The sequence below is a fragment of the Symphodus melops genome (genome assembly GCF_947650265.1).
Source record: "Symphodus melops genome assembly, chromosome: 21".
NCBI classification, from domain to species: domain Eukaryota; kingdom Metazoa; phylum Chordata; class Actinopteri; order Labriformes; family Labridae; genus Symphodus; species Symphodus melops.
Window position 1 is genome coordinate 9,299,174 of NC_136711.1, and position 21,956 is coordinate 9,321,129.

At 42.0% G+C, this 21,956-nt stretch overlaps 1 protein-coding gene across 2 annotated transcripts; it reads right to left on the bottom strand.

Moving 5' to 3' along the window:
* Positions 1 to 4: 4 nt before the first annotated feature.
* Positions 5 to 21,881, bottom strand: wdr90 (WD repeat domain 90). 2 transcript variants are annotated; one of them, XM_079334128.1, is made up of 43 exons: positions 21,572 to 21,881; positions 21,339 to 21,430; positions 20,932 to 21,108; positions 20,383 to 20,521; positions 20,104 to 20,274; positions 18,574 to 18,700; positions 18,317 to 18,372; positions 17,916 to 18,028; positions 17,558 to 17,779; positions 17,362 to 17,424; positions 16,241 to 16,309; positions 16,015 to 16,125; positions 15,761 to 15,906; positions 15,592 to 15,649; positions 15,317 to 15,435; positions 14,723 to 14,875; positions 14,489 to 14,619; positions 14,230 to 14,346; positions 13,406 to 13,641; positions 13,072 to 13,208; positions 12,742 to 12,872; positions 12,479 to 12,609; positions 12,196 to 12,357; positions 11,964 to 12,092; positions 11,283 to 11,416; positions 11,135 to 11,175; positions 10,926 to 11,051; positions 10,056 to 10,196; positions 9,868 to 9,950; positions 9,689 to 9,791; positions 9,218 to 9,339; positions 7,453 to 7,609; positions 7,145 to 7,335; positions 6,868 to 7,036; positions 6,533 to 6,656; positions 5,384 to 5,555; positions 3,684 to 3,806; positions 3,411 to 3,579; positions 3,031 to 3,161; positions 2,573 to 2,716; positions 2,147 to 2,263; positions 1,265 to 1,349; positions 5 to 1,151 (listed from the first exon to the last, which is right to left on the bottom strand). In XM_079334128.1, exons 1-43 carry the CDS (start codon positions 21,582 to 21,584, stop codon positions 994 to 996), a joined length of 5,493 nt encoding a protein of 1,830 aa, XP_079190254.1. In that variant the 5' UTR covers positions 21,585 to 21,881; the 3' UTR covers positions 5 to 993. The 2 variants fall into 2 exon arrangements, with proteins under 2 accessions (XP_079190254.1, XP_079190253.1); XM_079334127.1 differs by having other exon boundaries at positions 17,362 to 17,425; positions 17,553 to 17,779.
* Positions 21,882 to 21,956: the final 75 nt, after the last annotated feature.

The following is a 21,956-nucleotide window of genomic DNA, read 5'->3' on the forward strand; positions in this document are numbered from 1 at the left end:
AATATTAATTAAAAACAAACCGTTTATGTACGCAGAAAATGAATCAAATTTAACAGAATGAAATTACAGTCAAAGTACAAAATCAAGAATGTACAAAAGGCTACAGGGTGTAAGGGCTCCAGAAAGCTTTGAGCAGGACAAAAAGGCAAACAGAAAACTCGAAACAGAAAACTTATTGTATTATGTGTGTAGACGCATAATATACTGACAGTATTTTCATTAGGAGGACATGCTGTCTCTTACATGAGCAGTATGTATGCCTCTTAAGCTGACAGGTGGGTAATTTTGTGACCTGATCCAAAGGCTAAAAGCATCATTTATCAAAGTACTGTATGGAATAAAGGCTTTAGAAGAAAAGCTGAACCTTTCCTCCCCCTAACCTCAATCTCTGTCTGAAAAGACTGAATTCAAAATAAGGGATATGATGACATTTATTCCATTACACAGGAAAGATCCTTGAAGCTATGTGTCATATTGAACAATTTCCTAAGCACAGACAGTGGAGAAAAAAAAGAGAGGATAATTTCCATTCCTGAAAAATATGAGTAGTGCTGTACATGGCATAACTCTGGTCATTTTAAAATGTAGCACCATTTCATTTTCTGATGGAAAGCATGTGAAAATAAAAAAATGTCTGGCTCCTGCAGTTTCTCGTTTTGTATGTTAGCTTTGATGGTTCCACCTTACTGTATGGTTTTACATGTTGCTTTTTATCTGAAGCCTGAGTGACCACATAACTGGTTCTATCCACCATGAAAAAACAGTAGCTGTGTTCATACAACTACAAGTCACAGTAAGAAACCCCAAATAAATACTCAAACATCAGGGAGAACATAAAACCCCCCCATTTAAAAAAAAAAAACAATCTCTACATTTTTGACAGAAATTTGAGTCAGATCATTTTTTTCTAAAAAATATTGGAATAAAAAATCCAATTATATCACAATACATTTACAAAGTACAAATATAACCCAGGTGCTGAAGGTGAGTCCATCAGAGGCCCTTCACCTCCCACAGCAGGATCTCATTATAAGCTACTGTGAAGAGAAGAGTCCCAGAGGGAGAGAAGTGACACGTCTGCAGTGAGTCGCTGTGCTGCACAAAGTCCTGGAACCTGCCGCCTGCTGACTCAATCAACTTCAGCACTCTCTCTGAAAGGATTTAAAACAGAGAGGAATACATTAAAACATTCTTCGTATAACACAACTGAAAATAGTTTGTTTTTTTCACTGACTCATTAAAGAAAAAGAAGATGATGGTTTACCTTTTGATCCCACAGCGATGAGTTGACTCTTACATGAAAGGCTAAAGCATGTGGCCCAGTGAGGCAGGGCAATCTTTTTTATGATCTGTGAAAACAAATGCAAAGTAAAAGAATACACAAACATGTTTACCACAGAAATGTTATCTGCGTCTAACTTTTGATCAAGCTCGTAATGAGTGAATTTGGGCATTTAGCCTCCTTGAAAACAGTTCCAGTACATCCACCTGTTAGTCAACCAAGTCTTTTATCATGCAAATGCATGCACAACTCTTGAATAAAATCAAAACAGTAGCTTTATAACCCCCTCTCCCTCCCCCTGTACAGTTTTATGGGCTTTGGATGTATCAGCCTCAAATAGACCCAAATAACTGCAGTCATTCCACAACACGCAGGGCTTTGAGCTACTTTGAGCTACTTCCATCTGGCCGCCGGTACAGGTCCCTGACCTGGAAGAGGGTCAAGTTCAGCAGGAGCTTCGTCCCCTCTGCCATAACAGAACTGAATAGACTGCGTCGCTAAATGTGTGTTTCTGTTTTCTGTGTTAAATGTGTATGGTGGAGGATGTAATGTATGTCTTTATGTATCTTGAGGTCTGTCTGTCTATGTGTCCCTTGTACAAGGGTGAAAGCAAATTTCCTACAAAGGACAATAAATCTGAATCTGAGTCATTCACACTTCCACATTGGGTTCTTCAGAATCAGCTTTACTGGCCATGTGCTTAAACACAGGGAATTTTACTTTGGTGTTAAAAAAGAGAGCACCATTTACCAGAGCTTGATGCACACAGAAAGACATCATGTACAGAAAAAAAAACAAAAAAAAACAAACACACATCATAGTCCAGGAGTTGTGGGGAGAAGGGGTGAGGGTTTACCGTTATACCTGTTTTTTAAGCAGGCTGTAAAAGGACAGCTCTTTCTCCACTCCATAGCCTGTGTAGACCACCAGGCTGGGCTCTGTGGGGCAGAAGGCAGCCAGGCTCGGAGGTGGACTGTCATCCTATTATAAAATACATTTTATAAACATTAGGTGGATATGCTGAAGCATGGACTGAGCTTGACAATTTCTGTACAGATATTAAAATAGGTCACAGTATATATTTTTAAAAAATGTTGTTACTTTTAATTACTCCGAATTAGGAGAAAACCGATGAAGCTTTGATCTTCTTGATCAAAAATAATCATACCAATAAAGTTAAATCTATTGCAATTAGAATCTCTGTAAGCCTTTAAAGAATGAGATATACAAGCAGCACTTGACTATGGAGTGAAATATAAAGTATTTACAGAGAAGAAATACAGACAGTACCCCGATGTAGGCCAGAGCAGGAAATGTGAGCCAGTCAAGCAAATCACACTTGTCTTTCATCCAATCGGCAGCCCACACACTGACCCGTCTGTCGTCACTCGCAGCCAACCACATCTCATTTCCCTCCAGTCCGAAATCCTTACACTGAGAAACGGAAATGAACAGCATCACTCATGTATGAAGAAAATAAGACATTAAATGTCAAAGAAAGAACATTCTTTTTCTTGCGTCACATGAGATTTGTAAGCGTGTGCTGAAGCACCGGACAGCTGGCAAAAGGAACGTCAGGCAATTCTCAGAATCTTAGGTGTTGGCAGAAAAATTGTCCATAGAGCTTTTCACGTGAGAGTGCCACTTGATTTCACAGCATGCATAAAGTGGGGAAGAGATTAACCTCTTTCACCGGCTTATAGCGCAGCCTGATTAAGCACTCTATGAGCTTCTCTCCTTGCTCTGACCTGTTGATTCACACACTGGATGGAGGTAATCGTTGCTCCTTTGTGGTCCCTGATTACACGAATAGTCGCTCCATTCGAAGGGCTGCTGACAACTAAAAGACCATTCTTTCCAGCAGAAAGGATCACATGACCTAAAGGGGCCAGAAACATATCAAATGAAACAGAAATAAAGGTACACATATGTAGGTAACATAAAGGTTCAACAGGACGTGTAACTTTGTGACAGCAAATCCCTGGTCTTTGAATGTGATGGAAAGTTCTCCTTCTCATTACTTAACACTGCCATGACCAATCGTTTCTCATCTCTATAACTGTCATGAAAGCATTTGACCTTTCCAAAGACACTCGAGATTAAAGCAGATGATACAGCCCTCTCTCACCGTCGGCAGAGTACTGGACAGCAGTCACAGCCACATTATGAGGCTGCAGCTTCATCTCCATCTCAGAGGAGGCAAGTCTGAAGATCCTCAGGGTGCCATCGCTGTACCCTGCTGCCAAACACAGGCTGTCCTTATTGCAAGAAGGGCTCCAGCATATGCATCCACAGGCCTGACGCACAAAGAAAACAGAAAGATAGATTTTTGTAAAGGGTGTATTTTACAAGGACAGAAAGTTCCCTCAGTTTATAGTGAATCGACCACTGCTGTCCTCACCTGGTTGAGCACCTGGAACTGCACCGACAGCTCGTTGCTGAGAGCCGACCAAACTCTCACACTGCCATCCTCGCTGCAGGTGGCAAAATGTCTCTCGTCCGGGCTGAAAGCCACATCGTTCACCTGGAAAGCAGAGAGGAGAAGATGCAGAGGATGAAGCCTGCTGAGACACCACTGTATGGACGCAAATACTGAGCAATCCTCCCTGAATCACCGGGTTTGATGTCAGCTGCACGACCCTGACGTTCTGCACGATGGTTAGGGGGGAGTAAAACAAATGAGATTACAGCTATTAAATCAGGGACTCTACAAAACATTTCATACAAGGGGAAGAAGACAACAACAAGAAATAATTACATAGGATAAAAAATGAAATCAAGAGATAAAAAGGCACATTTATTATATCCCAAAAATGACAAGGACAGCGATTCATAAAAAGCACGCTGTTGTCAGTGGGAAAAAAAACAACAATACTTCATCGCCAAGGTGGAAATAAAAAGTCTTTATTCCTCATGACGGCTTTGTGAGTCATGCAGTGTTGTTGTCATAAAGCTCAGTAAGTCTTCACTTTGACAAAGAAAACTAAAGTAATGAACGCCAGCGTTTTTTTTCAGTGTTCAAGCATCTCCTCAATCAGATGTGTTTTTAGCCCCATCAAGATTTTATTTGGTTCTTATAGCTTCCTGAAAAACCCCATTTGTGTCACTGTGTTGATACAGATTGTGAGTGTCAATAATCACACACGAACTATCTCCAGTAGATGTTATCTGCTTCACTTAAAGCTTCAACCCTAAAGTCCAGTTTGTTTGGCCAGTCTGAGCGCTCCGTACTGTGCTCCGGCACGGTGCACTTCCTCAGCCGTGGTGCACTTCAGAGAGGTGTGCTGTACACTTAATGCACAAGCACGTGGGTACACAACAATAACGCTGATTAAAGCGACTCAATATCAGTCTCAGTCAGTAAAGTAGCTGTCATGTTCTCTGTGTTGTTCTCTGATGTGCAGACGCAGACTCGACTGCTCGTCCCTTTTCCTATTCCTTTTTTTAATCCAGTCCGTCTGTTTGTAAAATCAGCACGTTTTAGAACAACATAAAGCATGCATGTGCTGCATTACAACTTTATGTACAAGAGGGGATTTTATTAGGCACGGTTAGTCCACGGCCCGCGGGGGCCAATCGTGCTTGAGTACAGTACGGTACAGATTGTCAGTGTAATCGAACCCTTAATAAACTGCATGACCTGGTTCAAACAGTGCTACACAGACACAGCCTGTCTGACCGACAGGCCACAAATACACTGACAACTGAACTGTGGCATTAACAGGAGAGGCAGACGTGAGTCATGCCAGAAACAAAGTCTCTCTCCTCCTTACAGTTTTCCAGTGAGCAGTTTCAGACGGTCACAGCCAAGGCAGGCAATCGAACCCTGTCAAATGTCAGTGACCAGGTTTCCAAACATCTCGGCTTATGAACCTTAAGGAACAAGCGTGATGGTCAGCATGTCTATCGCTGGTGAAGGAATTCTTCATTCATTTTTTGGTACATGTGGACACCATAGAGTCACACCATGCCATCGGTCCATCTCTGAGATGGATACCCCCTGGTATTATTGGTTTCAGAATTCTTATAAAAATGGCGGCTCTGTGTCTTTAAATGAAGAAGGCACTTATTTTGGTCTTTTTGCTGAGCTCATACTGGTACCTTGTTCTTGTGCCCGCTGACCAGCCGGGTGTTACTGTTGTCACTCCAGTTGATGTACCAGAGGGTTCCCGCTGTGGTGCCCACTATGCCCATGTCCATTGTGTTATCAAACGCTGCACTGACCACAGTCCCATCCAGCATGATCTCCTGCTTCAACAGCACCAGGGTCCCGCTGCAGATCAGACACAGGGGACAATAGAGGATGTAATGATTCAATGTGAACATGACGACACGAAGCTGGGCGAGTTCTAAATCCTCATCCTTAACTGTGTCACATACAAATACTATCTTTCAGAATGTAATTTAACTTGAATCATCTTTTTATTCTAATTTGAAACATCCGAGCGTGATATGGGATTGTTTGGAAACAGTGTCATGAAATAGTTTATCCAGCAGAGCTAAACCTAACTGTAGTTTATCATCTTGTTATCATGTGGTTGAAAATGGATTCAAATGTCAAACATTGTTTAATAAAGGTCATTCATTTAAAAAGCAGCCTTCCGTGTACTTTAAATAGTGCTGTTATTGATGGGATTTATCTCCAGTTTAGAGCTGCATCATACGTGCATATGATGAATCCGAGATCTTTTTCATGGTCGAGCTCAAACATGATGGTTTTTTTTGGAATGTACAAATATAAGGCACGAGCTGCAGGGGATAAAAACACGCTAAACTCGAGCTGAGTACTGAACCACGAATACATTTCAAAAACAAGATGAACAGTTAGGACAGAACTCAGACGCTCTTCTTCAGTGTGTAACAGGCAACAATCAAACAGGTAGGACTACTTATACAAGTCCAAAATAGGTACCAGTCAGTTCCAGTATGGGGGGGGGGGTAATCAGCATCAATTAACCTTCTCACTTACCTACTCTGGACTTGTATACGTAGTCCTCACTGTCTATAATTAGGAAAATTGCATGTTACACACTGAAGAAGAACATCTGCTTGAAATGGGTGCTTGGCATTTAAAAAGGTACTTTATCATCTTCCTGGCCACTCAAGAGTCTTTAAAATCATAAAAAAAGCTAAATATACTTGACCATGTTTACTTATTTATAAAAGAAAATTAAAAAAAATGCAATTTAAAGAGAAGAGTCAGCAGCTGAAATAAGATTGGGGAGGAAAAAAAGAGAGTGAGTTTCAGACCTGTCTTCTACATGGCAGACCTTTTCCCGAGGCTTCACACCGAGAATACCTCCTACCTCCCACAGTCGCAACCAGCGGGTGGTGCTGCCTGTCAACAGACTGTTCCCTCGACACAGCAGCACGCCTACATTAGGAAACCAAATGAGTCCAGTCAGAACCTCCAAAAAAAAAAACAAATACAAGGTACTCACATGACAAAAAAATGGGGGAATTTAAAGCAACTTGACAAAGTGGAATACACTTCAATACAAGCAACTAGAATTCATGTTTTTCTATTTTTACATTTCAAGAGGTCAGCTATAAATGACTGCTATCCAATTAGGGCCCATTAGTACCAATCTCGCCCTCATCAGCCTCCCAAGTCATGGAGCAGCGCTGTGTAGTAACGTCCCAGACGCCAACATGTCCTTGATTGGTTGCAGTGAAAAGGAAGGAGTCCATGTGGTAGCACAGAGCCGTCAGCTCAACGTCACCCATCTCCACTGGCGCTTTCACCCTCTGCACCTACAACTCAAAGTTTGAGCCAGTCAAATGAAAGCATCGTTTTGGGGTCATTAATGTACAGAGTTGACTTCGTCGAAGCATTTTCCAAGTGTTTGGGATGTCGTTTACCTTGAGGTCCACTGCAGAGCCTTGGGTGTGGATGAGGCAGAAATAAGCCCCTTGTCTGCCCACACAGGCCAGCTGGCTGGCTGTTGAGGGGCTGAAGGCCACGTCATGGATCGGTTCTGATACAGTCACGCTGGACAGCAGCTGGAAGGTCCTACTGTTCCACAGAGCTACTTTGGGCTCGGAGAAATCTCCTGTGGATCATTAGGAAGAATCCGGAGTAACAGAGTCATGTGAGCGTCCTGATCAGAGTTATGCGTTACAAACCAGTTACGATCTGACTGACACAATCCCACTCCAGTTCTACTGACCAACAGAGATGAAGAAGCGATCGTCCCTCGAGAAAGCCAGACTCTGCACTGCCCCCCTGTGGTAAGAGATGGTTTTATGACAAGTTCCATTCTGTAAGTCCCAAATGCAGATGAGGCTCCTGGTGCCATTACTGCCTCCCGCTGCTGACGCCAAAGTCTGGAAGAGAGGAAACACAGACAGGCAAGGACATTATTCCCAAAGGCACAGAACTGAGAGAAACCACACAAATATGTTCAATCATTAACCAGGAGCTTTTCCCGAAGAGTCACAGACATATGATCCACATTTGAGAAGACTTGACTGATCATCTTTTTAACTCACTGAGTGAGACGAAGCCATGAGCTCAAATTCAACCACTTACTTTCATACTTCCACACTTTGGCCATTTATAATCCAAACGTATTACACACATTATTTTAGAGAGAAGGCTGACCACAGCACTGTCCAATCAAGTGTGGTGCTGCATCCATCTCTCTTTCTCTCCTGCTGAAAATGTACTTAATGCTGATAAATTCCCCAGACCTGTTTTTTTTTTTTTCCCGGGGTAGTGCCCAAGTCCCGTGGTGACGAAACCAAAAATAGTAGAAACACGCAGGCCGTTTTATTCTCAGCATCTTTTTTTCCCCCAGTTGTTTTCAATGAGTAGAGAACCCGGTAGCAGAAAGCGGCGGTCTGGATCACCCAGCGTCTTAAACAAGCGCTCTGCCGTTTTTGTGCAGCTGCTCCTGGCGCTCAACTTTTCAGAAAGGTGCTGTTCAAGATTTGTGACGGACTATTTCCAAAATGGACTTCAATCTGAATACATCAACAAAATTGACGTTTTTTCCATTGGATTTACTTCACCCCTGTTCACCTCCAGAGGATGTTCCCCGGTGGCTCCAACCCTTGCTATAAAACGTAAAGCTTATAAGGGGACACGTTTCCTTTTGTTTTGGTCATGTGATCACCTCGAAAAGGTTTTGGAAAGGTGCACACAGGAAGTGACTGGTAAACGTTTTACAATGTCTGTTTGTTAACCCATGCAGCACCTGGTGATCTTTTTACAGACACAAGGCCTCTTTAATAATCCTTTTATTCCTTGCTAAGAAATGCATGTTAAAGCAGTGTTCGGCCCCCCACGGTCAACATGTGCACATCACAGATATCAGCTCTTCTTCATCTGGAAAAACGGACTCACGACCTGAATCACAAATCAGAACATTTTTGGAGAATCTGGACACCTCTGCACGCTTTTCTCCAAAAACTCTGACTCTAGCTCCACAGCTAAATAACGAAATGTCTTACTTAAGTATGCAATGTTCTTTTGTTCTGGGGTTTTTGTTTTTACTGTCTGATAAAAATACAAGTGGCGGTATTTACTTCTGTAAAACTTGTATATTGCATCGCAGTGATTAAGGTTAGTTTTGTGATGGGTGGGATTGTTTTGTTTCCTGTTTTTTAGTTTGTTATATTTATATATACAACAAAATTTAAGACAAAAAGAAAAAAAAGAAAGATGCTGTTAAAGTCACCGGCGCTCTTGTGAAAATGTTTGATATTTCTTGTATTTTATCTTGTTCTCACATTGTCTTTGTTCTGTGTCTGTTGGGGTAAAAAACTATGTTAAATGTAAAACATGCAGTAAAGAGTAAGAAAACAGTGTCTGTCATAATGTACAGTGGCTGTTGTCAAAAGACGGTCGCCATTGAGACAAAAGCGCTTTTCAACCACAGGGCCTAATGCACCATATTCACTGTGATATACCTGTGAAGTATGAACAAGTACCTGTGCATCCTTTGTGACTGTGAGGCAGGAGATCTCTTCATGATGGCCCTGTAAGTGTCTCTGACTTCCTGTATGAAGGTACTCCACAACCACCAAACAACCGCATGAATAGGCAAGCAGACCTGCAACAGACATGGAGTACCATATGAACCAAAACAACAAAGCACTTCCATGTTTTTATTAACTTCTCTAGTTCTTTTTAAGTTTCTACTCTGATTTTCCGTCTTTAGTTTGAAGTTACAGTATTATTAGTAATAAATGAGTTAATTCAGTGTCCACACTATGGATGAGATCTTAAACTTAACCAGAAAGACAGTCAACACTGAACTTAAGCCAAGTCTGAGATCATGCCCTCATTAGTGTAAAGAAGGCAATTAGTGCGTTCGCTTTTTTCACTTATAAACATTTTAACTTCACCGCTACTACCGCTAAGTCGTTGCATTTGAAAACATGTGATACTTTTCTGATCACCTCGGTCAGGGCTCCACACCATGTTTCCACGCCCGTTGCCATTGTAGCCGATGACCGCCTTCAGCTTTATGCCCTCCTGTCCTTGTTGGGGAGCCACAGCAGCCTGAAGATGTGAAAACATTAAGACAAGACGACACACACAGAATACAGAGTCTTTGATTCTATAAAGGTCTCTTTACCTGATCAAGAGTGGAGGTGTTACGACGAGGGAAGAAGTGCCGGACACAATCAGGTCGTACAGGCTTCTTCTCTTTCAGCTCCACTAAAGGACAACATTGGATTGATCAGAAATAGATTGAGTCATACACAGGAGAAGGAAGTTTTTGAAGTTTACTGTTCTTGCTAAACAATGCAGTAGGGGACTGACCAATATCTTTTCCATTGGTATTTCGGGGAGTGAGGTCGACCAGCTCTGTGACTTTAAGGAATGAAACAGCAGGTCTGGATTGGGAGGACGGACCTGATCCAGTGGCTGGGACTTCACCATAAATAGACACGGAGCCCAAACCTGCAAGTAGAAACAAAAAGAGAGAAAATACAACTTCAAGTCTCATTAAAGACTTTTGTTTTACACACGAGGGGAAAAAAAAGGCTTTTTCGACACAAAGGGTTGTTGATCAATCTAGGTGAAGAGCTCGTTCTTGCTCTCCTCTGAGAGAGCGGCTGATTCCTCTTTGTGTTCCAAACAAAGGTTGTTGATTGTTTAATAATGTGAACCCTGAACTGAAACAATTCAAGCAGCGGAATGACTCCTAATGTGTGAAAATGCAAAAGCGACTTCTCCAGTGTCTGGGATCCGCACTTACCTAAAGGACAGTATTAACTCTTCTTTAGATCTTTACCTTGATTACTGAAAGAAGAACCCTGTCAATCCACTGCTCAATACTATACATCTGTTGATATGTTGCATGATCTAAAGTATACAAACCTCTGAGTAGTAAACAAATGATCTTTAATAACTAATTAAAAAAAGAAATATAATAAACACAGACCTGCTTGTTGATAATATTCTAAAGGCTTGGAGGCATTGTTGATACACTTATTACTCTACATCACAGCACACTGAAGATACAATACCTCTGTCCTTGCTGAATGCTTCTGAAACTCTGTGAACTCATCGACTTATTGAAACGAAGCAGATTTGTTTTAATTGAACTTTCTGAATGTTAACTTTAAATGCTCATGATTAAGTGAAAATAGATCGAATGTTCCTCTCCAGTGAAAGAAGGGACCTTACCGCCATCGCCCGCCTGGTCTATTGTGCTGACGTCCAGCTGTGGGGGAGGCGAGGAGGGGAGAGGTGCTGTCTGTCGAGGCATCCCATTGGACGTCTGAACTGTTCTCTCTTTAGCTTCTGGTCGATCTGTGACGTGAAAAAACAAGAACATGTAAAATCGGGGATATCTTACAGGATTGTATTCACCTGTGTGCTCTAAATGAAGTTACCTGATTGAGGTGTGGAGATGGAGCTCACTCTGAGAGGTGAACTGTGAGTACAAAGAGAGTATAAGACATACTGGAATACATCTTTGAAGTCTCACATCACATAACCCACAGAAAGAGCTAGATTTAAGCCGATGCACGTTAGAATTACCATCTGTCGGCCGCGGGGTCGGCAGGATGTGCCAGGAAGTCCCACAGGAAGATGGCGTCTCCCACTGAGACCACCCCCAGCTGGTCAGGGGTGAAGCTCACCTGACGGATGGGCTGACTGTGGCCGATGAACATCTGGTGCAAAGAAGACGATACACACCCGACACCCGAAAGGAAATTCAGCTCAGAAACACATTTCAGTTCACTGCTGTCACGAGCTGTTACTCCGACTCCTGATAATAATGAAACGTGTTTGTTTCACAGTAAAAAGACATGCGTGTGGAACAGATACAGTGAGTCATTAATCGATCCACAGTTGTTCTCATTTTTTCGCTGAATGTCAACCGATCCACTTGCTGCAGCTTCTGAGATGTTTGATATGTTCACACTTATTGCTTTACTAATCTTCTATTGCAGCTAACTAAGTATCTAAATGAGTCAGAACAAACAGGACATTAAACGGTGTAATTTTTCCCCTTTGACAAGGCATGAGGGCGTTTGTTTCAAAGTGAGGCCGTTTCAACTGTGCTGTATGCACACATGAAACTGCACTGAGTGACATAAACAATTAGATACCACTTTGAATCTTACAGTAGTACGCACATTTAAAGTGCATGAAAGGGCAACAAGCATTTCTGTATTCTTTGAAAGAAAACCTAAATCCAGAAGACACAACTTCTACCTGTGAGTTTATATCCAGCAGCATTTTATAATCCCAAACTTTCACAGCATTGTGTCCAGCAGTCAGCAGGAATCGGGCGTCCTCGCTCACAGCCAGGGATGAGCATTCGTGTTTGTGCACTTTAGACACCTCTCAGGACGAGAGGCAGGAACAAAAATGTAGACGTGGTGTTATTTTCAATTTTAAGTCCTTTTCAAGGTCACGTAAGGTTTTAGATGTTCAGCAGCGTTACCTCTCGAAGGAGACGACCTGTCTTGGTGCTGACCCAGAGGATCTTGTTGGAAGAAATGGCGACCAGTAAGTGTTCAGTGGAGGCCGGAGAGAAGCAGACCTTCAGCGCAGAATCGACCCGCGGGCTGTCGACGTCCAGAATACTCACATCCACCAGGAGCAGCTACACAGAGGTGGAGTGGGTTGATAAAAAAAAACAGCTCAACTTCACTCACCACGAATGAAATGAGACGCGGGTGTGCCCGAGCGTCGTGACAAACTGTGGGTACTAAAAGGAGACATACTGCATCCAGAGACCGGGAGTCAGCAATAGTGACGATGTACTCAGAGGGGCCGACAAAAGCCAGACGGCGGCTGTCACTGCTCACTGTGAGAGCGTCTGGAGCGCGCTCAGTGCCGCGTGCCACCACATCACCTAACCAACCAGGAACAGAATCAATGCAGGGACATTCAAAACAGTCATCAAATCTAATTCTTAACAGTTAGGACAATGTTTGATGAGTTTAACCTGTGGAGGAGGGGTGTTTGTGTGTGTTGTTTTACATACAAGCAACTCGAATCACATCATGTCCTTCCTCCGAGGCGTTGTAAAGTGCCAGAGACCCCTGAGAGTCGGCACTGTACATGAACTCCCCATCCGACGAGAAGGCCAGACCCACGACTTGACCTGTGTGCTGCCTGAAACGTACACTCATATACTTTAATACAAACAAAACAGATGCAGGAAATGCTTTTTAAGTGCTCTTATGGTAAATGTATAGTGTATCTAAGGCTGCGTGTATGCGTTTACAACATTTGAAATCCTCTCTATGTAAATGTGTCTTTGGAGAAAAGAATCGCAGCCAGCAAGAGGAGCTTGAGATGAGTGAAGACGTACTTGTGCTCAGCCAGCAGCTTTGCACTGGAGATGTCAAAGACTCTGACGATGCCGGAGCTGAAGCCGCATATGAAGACCTGCTCACTCGGATGGAAGGCCACCGAGCTGGGATTGTCCTCTGACACAAAATCATACAGCTAGAAACAAGACGCGAGAACAGACATTGTGGTGACAAGTCGTTGTCAAGGGCGATCTAGAAATGTACATCTTGAAAATGTTGCTTTACGCCTTGTGTATATATTTATTTAATAATACAGCATGTGTATGAATTAGGATCTGATCATTAAGAGGCAATAACAGCTGCTGAAAACAAGGACATGTCTTGTTGTTTAACCTGCTGTAAGGAATCCATATTCCAAATGCGAACTGTGCCGTCGGAGGAGGCTGTTGTCAGATGTCGACGGAGGCCGTCCACACTGAAGCCGAGCACGGCGTCTGTATGTGACCTCATCAGTGTGCTGTATCCTCTGCCTCTGACGTCAAGGAACCCTAGGTTACCCGTCGATGTGGCCGCCAGGACCTGAAGGCTGTCTGATGAGATCGACACCAGGCTAACAGGTCCCTCATGCTCTGGGGGAGAGGGAAAGAAAAGAGCCTGAGCTGTTCTTTAAAACAGATAAGGTGTATTTTTGCCTGTGAATGACACATACAGCTTACACATTCCGGCATATGAAGGGAAGTACACAAATGTGAGGGAGTGTGATCGGTTCTATTATTTTAAACTTGTTGGTGCTAAAACATTTAATATCAGGGTTTAACAATGATATATATTTTTTTGTATGTTGAAAGATTTCTAAAGATTAGCTCCAAGCTGCTGAGGTGAAAGCAATCTTTAAGATTGATGGCATTTATTCTACAGGTATCAAATGCAGAGCCCATCTTATGTCATATGACACCGCTGGACTTACTGTATCTCTAATATACGATAAACGTGTAAACAAGTCTGTACGAGTTCTGAGGATCAGTTCAAGCTGCTTTCCAGTTAGGTTAATAAGCACCACTAATCAGACCACACAACACTAGAGAACTGTAACGTTAACATTCATGAAAAAAAACAAAAAAAAACCCCTCAATGTATAGCTTCCTGTGGAGCGGGAACAGTCAGCTACTGTTTATGTTGCTTCAGGGAAATATTATGCTGCATACTGCTGTCCCTACCGGCCTCCAGGAAAACAGCCGAAAAGTCAAGGGGCCAGAGACGCAGGAAGCCATCTTCAGAGCCGGTGGCACAGAATGAAGAGGACACACTGATGCTGTTGATGGCGATTCCTGGACCTAGGACCCACACATAAACACATACACACACAACTTTAAGTCCTCACCAGCTGTTTTACCTCTTACACGGCCCCTGCTTTTACTTCATTCTAAAAAAAAAAAAAAAAAAAAAAACCTTCTCTACAATCAATTACAAACACACCATTGTTAAAAGTCAATTTCTCCCTGCGGTTCGCGTGCTGCTGCTGTGCAGGGAAAAGCCTCCTCACATTTCTGATAACAACCCTGCTGTAGTCGATCTCAAAGATGTGGCCGCTCCGACTGCTGGCAAATCTATCGAAAGTGACAGCAGGGACATGTAATCATAACTTTTTCAAATGGATTTGGATAATTCATCCAGCTTTTTAAGCTAAACAGGAATGTTTTATTTACTCACAGTGTTCGCTCGTCAAGATTCTGGCTCCCCTCCTCAAAGGCCACGTCTGTGAAGTCCACCGAGTGGTATTCACCCAGGCTGACTGGACAGGAACGCAGCGTCCCATTCCGCACTCTCCACAGGCGAATATTGTCTCGACCACATGACACCATCCTGAAACAAAAAAAGTCACAAATTAAACTCAATGATTTTTTTTTTTTTTGAAAACATACTTTTGAGCTCATTTCATTCCTTCTCCTGCAGCTAAAACGATTTCACCTCCTTCACTGTCCCACTGAGGCCTTCTACTTGTATCTGCATGCAGATTACCCGGCAAAAGGAAAGTGAGAGTGCTCTGAAATGTTTGCAGGCAAACTCAGAGAATAAACAAAGATTTTCATTTCATAAAGAATGTGTAAACGTGTGCGATCAAAAGACCTCGGCCACGACAAAAAATCCCCGAGTGTGGGGCGTTGCATGTGTGGATCACTTGCTTCACCACTATTAAACTCAAAGTGGCAGATCAACATTTACTCTTATAAAGTCAAGAGATGGTTAGACAGATGCATGAAATGGTATGATAAAATACACCACAACACAGAGAGGAGAGGTTACCTCGTCTCATCAAAGAATGCAATCTTTATGCTGTTGATGTCCACATCGGTGTGTGCTTTGGCCAGCCGGGTCACCTCTCCACTTTTCCTAACGTTCACAGCGCTCCACACCACGACCATCTATGAGAACGAAGGACGAGAAACAGACAGGCCAAAGCGCGTTGGCAGAGTGTTATCTTGACACCTCCGTGGGATGTCAATCAATAAAAGACACTTTCAGAACTTTCACAGGTTTCCACACCTCCACCCCGGAAACGTTGTATTTGTGGCTCTTACGTTTTTATTGTGTCGGTCCTTTCCCGCTCCGCAGAGAATACCGCCGCTGTATGAGAAGCTTGAAATGTAAAAAAAACAAAAACAAAAAAAAGAACAAAAAGAGTCCCCGATGTTAAACCTCCATGGATTTGGAAATAATTGTGAGAACACGAGGCCATGCAGTTGCTACCTAAGAGATGAAAATGAATGAGCATGAGTCCTGAACATGGCGAGACAGTTTCCTTCGTGGTAGTTCCATACTCGGATCACACTGTGGCTGCCAGATTGTGCTGAGGCCAGAATTGATGTGTCGCCATTGAAAGCCAGTGCAGAAACCTACCGAGAGAATAACATGTAAAGTGCACACCAGAAAATGTTTTCTCGTCAGTGAATGCATCGGTACAAGGTGGATGGACCAAAGCACCAACAGCTCAGAGGATTTACCTTATCAGTGTGGCCAATAAAAAACCTCTGCTGGTTAGAGGATATCGTCATAGAGACGATAATTGCATGACATGGATACACCACGGCATCTCCAGATTTGGTCCAAAGGGCCTACAGTGGAAGAAATAGCCCGCATTAGACTTATAATTTCTTTTTTCGGGCTACAGTCACATGAATCTGGATTTGGATGTGCATTAAAAACGAATCCAACTCAATATCAGCATACACATTTAGTCGTCGCTCCTCCAAAGCCGATGATTCGATTGAGCCGGAGAATCGGGTCCGGAAGCAGCTTCTAACAGGAAGAGCAGAAAAAGGAAATGACACAGACGTTTAACACTTTTAAACATTGTTTTTTAATTTTTTTATTCAGCATTCATTTGGAATCATTTTAAACTAAACAGACAGTTCAAACAAAGCCAACAGTCATGTAATGAGCAGTGACTGAAAAGGCTGAAGTAAAGTGCTTATAAAAGCCTATCCTACATATTTATATTTTTAAAGCACAATTAGGAACTACCGGTAATGTAAATCTGGCCTCTGTTGGAAAAAATAAATAAATCAATCGGTTCCTATTGGAAAGCATAATCACTATGAGAAACACTGATTCTAGGTTTGTAAAGATTAATCGCGATAAATTGATAAAGATTCACATGGGTACTCTGAAAAATGAATTGCAGTAATATGTTGAGTGTCACTATCTTTTAAATCTTTTAAATCGAAGGTGTGGAAGAGAGAAAATGAAAGAGGTGAGAAGATAACAGACGAGACCAAAAGTGTGTACAATTACTGCAAGAAGATGGAGAACTACACAGACAGCACAGCCAACATGAGTTGACAGCTTTAAATGGACAGCACAACGAGAAGCTCCAATCACCTCTCATAGTTGAGAGAAAAAAAAATTAAAAAAATAAAAGGCCAAATCACACTGACAAGCAGGTTAGCGATCCCTGAAGGAATCTCTTTCAGTCATCATTTGTCTACAGCCTCATGTTGGAAAAGAAATCACGAGAGAATTGTTTCATGAATGGTAACGTGAGTTATGTGATTCGTTACGTCCCTAATGAGCACACATCAGCGTCTCAAACGACAGAATTACTGAGGAGAACCCATTGGTTATACTTTGGCTGACTTTTCTCCCCTTCTCCATTCAAGCCTATTTTCAGTGTACTTTCTGCATCTTGTTTTTTTTGGGGGTTGTTGTGTAGTTAAACTGAAATGTCATCTTACCATCAGTCCTGTCTGAGTTATTTTTGCCCTTACGAAATAAAAACAATATTTTAAAAAGCTTTTTTTTTTTTTTTTTTGCGTCCTTCAAGACATAATGGATCTGTTATCTCTCCTTACCTGCTGTCTGGTTTCTGTAGACGATGATAGATGGACAGGATGTGGAACAGGAGTGCATCCAAACTGAGAACATAAGATAAACAGTGTTTCTAATGTGGCTTCTAAATTATACTTGAAAGCATCATGGGTTCAAGAAGATTGCAAAGTACAAAGCCTGATTTGGAAAAGAGGAGAGACTGAAAAGGAATGTGTTCACCTCTTCTTCACTTTCCTCCTTGTGTGTACTGCAGTCATCCTCGGCATGCACGTACACATGAACTCCCTCATCATCAGCTTCACAGGATGGGCGTGAATCCCAGCATGTCAACCCCTGACAGTTCTCATTACCATCATTGTAAATCCACTCATGGTCCTTGTGAGTGGACGCTACGCACAGCTCGGGTACATTTAACACCATGGGGGCTTGGTTGCTCGGCAGCTGAGAAGAAAGATGGAAAAAAACTGGGGGAAAAAATAGCAACACCCCACAAAGCGATACTTGTAACAGAAAGGCTGCATTTCTATCAAGTGACACATTTCCAGAGAGGAGGTTGAAGTGAATGTTATAAGCTCACTGATTTCGGGGTGGTGATCTGTTGGATGAGGGACACACGGTCCTGAACAGATTTGCTGAAGTTGACAGAGCGGGACCCCTTTCTAGTAGGGTTTCTAGTTTTGGAGAGACAGCCTAGAAAAATAAAAGGATATTAAAGTCGAGCGTATAGTCAACATTCCTGTTTTCATCCTGAAGAAGTGAATTCTGAAAGAAAACACCTCTGGTCCCTCTTATTTGTGATTTTAAAGAAGTTATTTCATAAAATGCTTTGATGAGTCTTATTTATTTTGATGAACAAGAGAAAAACAAAAAATGAAGGTCAACAAAAACTAAATGATACAGTATCTGTCTGTAGTGTATGGGGATGTAAAAGCTTTGAACACCTAATCAGAATAATGAGAACAGTATGATAGGACTTGCCAGAATCATCTTTCTGAATAGAGTCAAAAGGTAGTTTTGTTCCCTCTGATGGAAACCTGTAAAAGGAGGACAAGAGAGGAGACGTAGGACATGACATCACAATAAGCAGGCAATTGTATTTCTGGATTATTATTAATAATACGGGGAGCAGTTCCTCGAGAAGAGTCCACCCATGACGTTCTGGAGATGGGATGTTTTTGAATAAAGCAGCAGTGCTGTTTAAATGTAGGATCAGGCTCCAGGGGAGGTTACAGTACCTGATGTGATCATAGAGGTCGTGCCAGCAGCCTCCTTTAGGAACAGGGAACGACATTTCACGAGGTATTGGACCCGTTCCATGAGAGGAAGACAGACCCATCAGCCTGGCTTCACTGAAGGACACTCCTGTTGGAAGAGAAAATTGCAGAGTGGATGTGAAAAATAACAACAACATACACAAACACGGCGCAGAGAAATGTAAGGATTAAATGCAACTGATTGAAGGAACTATTGAAATAACGCAGCATTGGATAGATTAGTGTGGAGTTTATTTGTGCAAAGCATCCCGAGGATGAGGCAAACAACCGAAAACAACAACAACAACAAAACCCCGACAAAGACCTGAGCAACATCAGAACCCAGAACTATTAATGAATAGATATGTTTCAGGAAAACTCAAGAGGGAAGAACGAATGTCGAATAAGCTTTTTGCAATATGAAATATAAAAATGTCAAAGAAATTGCTTCCATATGTTCCGGAAACGTTTTTTTATGAGATAGGCAGGCTGTCAGAAGAAAAAGACCCCGATTTCATTCTTCCTGGTGTTAGCTCTTGAGGAGCATTTTAATAAAGGAGGGCAGAGTAAGCTGTGGTTAAATGTTTGTTATTTTTGCATAAATATTCAGACATTAATAAATAAATGATGTATGATTGATTGTATTGTAAATTGCAGAGCTATTTAACTATATACCTCACACTAAAATGAATTAACATTATTACCCTTCTTCCAGCGTTAACTAATGTAAAAAGACGAGATGAGAGAGAGAGGTCGTGTTGTAACACATTCCTTTTTGTATCTGATGGGCGGCAGTCACTCAGTCTGCAGGGACTTGGGTTGGGAAACGGAGATGCTCAAGAATCTGTACGGACCAAGTCTGGAAATGGATCTGGGAGAGCCGAGATGCCCTTAAGCAAGGCACCAAATTAGCTCAGGAACGCTCCCTTTGGGCAGCCCCCTCCCTCTGACACCCCTCGCATGTTTAATAGAGGGAAAAACTGAATTTCCCCTCGTGAGATTGATAAAGTATATTTTCTTAATTAAAGCAGCCAGTGAAAGCATCTGTCTTTGAATATCATTATTATTATCACCTAGTATAATAAGTTTCCCGGCTCCTTATAGTCTTAATTTAGTGCAGATTGATATCACATTTCATTTGAATTGTAATATAGAGAACAAATGTTTCCTCTCAGAATGCTCTCAGTAATCTGCTTTATATTTCATAAAAAGAGATGGAGGATTGAAAACCGCCTCAAGATAAACTGGGCTCTTAACTTCTCGTACAAAGAAGGCATTTATTTTTAGACAGGCACAGAAAACAGCGGATTCTTTTAGCCCTTAAAGGAAGAGCATTGACGTATTCGTGTTCCCTCTTTATTCAAATGACTCACAGAAAATAGGTTTCAATCATCAGGTTTCAATCATCATTTGGATGTGAACATGTGCTATCTGTGAAAACGAAACAAGAGAAACAGAAAGAAAAGGTGGCCTGTGTTTAGGGGGAACAACGCCTCGTCCTCACAGTCTCACCTGGATCGAGCAGCAGGTCACTGGTAAACATGTTTTTCACTGCCATGTTGGCGCAAAGCTTGATGCTCTTCAAGTTACTGTAGCAGCGGTCGAGGTAGACAGACAGCGTGTACTGAAGATCCAGCATCAGACAAGTCCAGCGCACTGAAGAGGGAGCCAGGCCGACTAAACCTGCACATTAGAACGAAAAGACAGAACTGAAGCAAGACATTTAAGGATATTTAAATTCCATATATACAAATTCTTCAAGTCAGTGTGGTTGGATTGCATGTATTTTACCATGTTTCGCCAATTTGGCTGTGCTTTCATAGACTGAATCTTTTGCAGCTCCGCAAATGAAAGGAAACTGAAGCCACGTGGCTGTGGACTTGAACTCTTTAAACATGTTGGAGAAAGAGATACGGACCACCTGACCCTCCTGTACGTTAGAGAGAGAGAGATAGATGAGAAATAAATGTATTCCTTTATATTCCATTTTCATTTCAGATCAAATAAACCTACAAACACACCATGAAAGACACGTTTAGATCAGGTAAAGGTTAGCAACTCAAGTTCAGTTCTTAAATACCTAAGCACACATAAGTCCTGAGTCTAATTATTGTAATTTAGCGAAAATGAAACATGATTTGCCAAATAAAGAGGAACCTAAAATAACAACAAAACAATTGGTAGTTGCATGATAGCCTGCATATTTCTGGCTCCTTTCACTGTCATTTTAAAGCTTGCTGTATAATGACAAACAAAGACGTTAATACAGACCACAATTGTGAGTTGATCACTCTTGTTATTTTAAAACAAACTTCTATCAAAGCTTTTGGTCTATACTACCTTTGCAGAAACATCCAAGTGAACCACAAAGTATTTTCCAGGTGTTGGCCTGAAGAGAAGGTAGAAGTAGCGTCCTGTCAGCCCCAGAGGCTGGTTGCTGTTTTTTGGTATTAGGATGTAGCTGTTGGCAGGAACAGGACTCCTGATGTGGAACACTGAACATTTCAGTGTCTTGCTCTAAGGACGTTCATAGAATGAGGACACACAATTAGAGTAACAAGGGTCTTTAGTGTTTACAGTTAAACATATACTATATGTTTAATAAATCCACCTCTGCTGTATAGTTGTTAAGTTGGATAGAAAGGAAGTTTATTATCATTATTACTATTCGATCACATTGAAGCCTCTAGCTGTGTTTTACATTTATAAGATACAAAAAAATCCCAATTACAGTGCAGCAAAGTTACCGTGCATGACGTCACTTCCCCCTCTTTGGCTGACCTCTTCCAGTCCTCTAACCTGACATGTTTGAATATGTTGACATAAGGATGCTGCCAACCTGCCAAGTCAAAACATGGTTCATCGGAGGTTAATGTATGTTGTTTCAAGATGTGGCATCCATTTGTCTGTCACTATCGTTGTATAGTTCCATTCATGTACACCTAGAGAGCTTAATTTAACAATTCAAAGTCAATTCTACCTTTTGAGGCCATCGAGGAATCCACCTGTTGTTGTCTAAATCCTTCAAAAACTTAACTGAAGCTCGAAGAGCTCGTGAGCACTACAGAGGTTAGCTGACAAGCTGACAGCCACTTGGCCGAGCAGGAAAGCTCATTCTCCGTTAAACACAGCAAAAAATAAACATTAAGTATAACATTGTCATGAAAGGCGTGTTTTTCTCCTTCCCCCCACCAGGAACCGAGTAATAAGTTGACTGTGCTTGTTGTAGAAGTCTCCTTCCCGCTCCAACCTCCGCCGTTGCCAACGACGCTTGTGACGTCTATGTGCTGCGTCCTTGCGCGCTTCTGGGTAATGAAGTTTTCCGGCTAAAAAGAAAAACCTCTGAGAATTTGGGGGGCGAATAA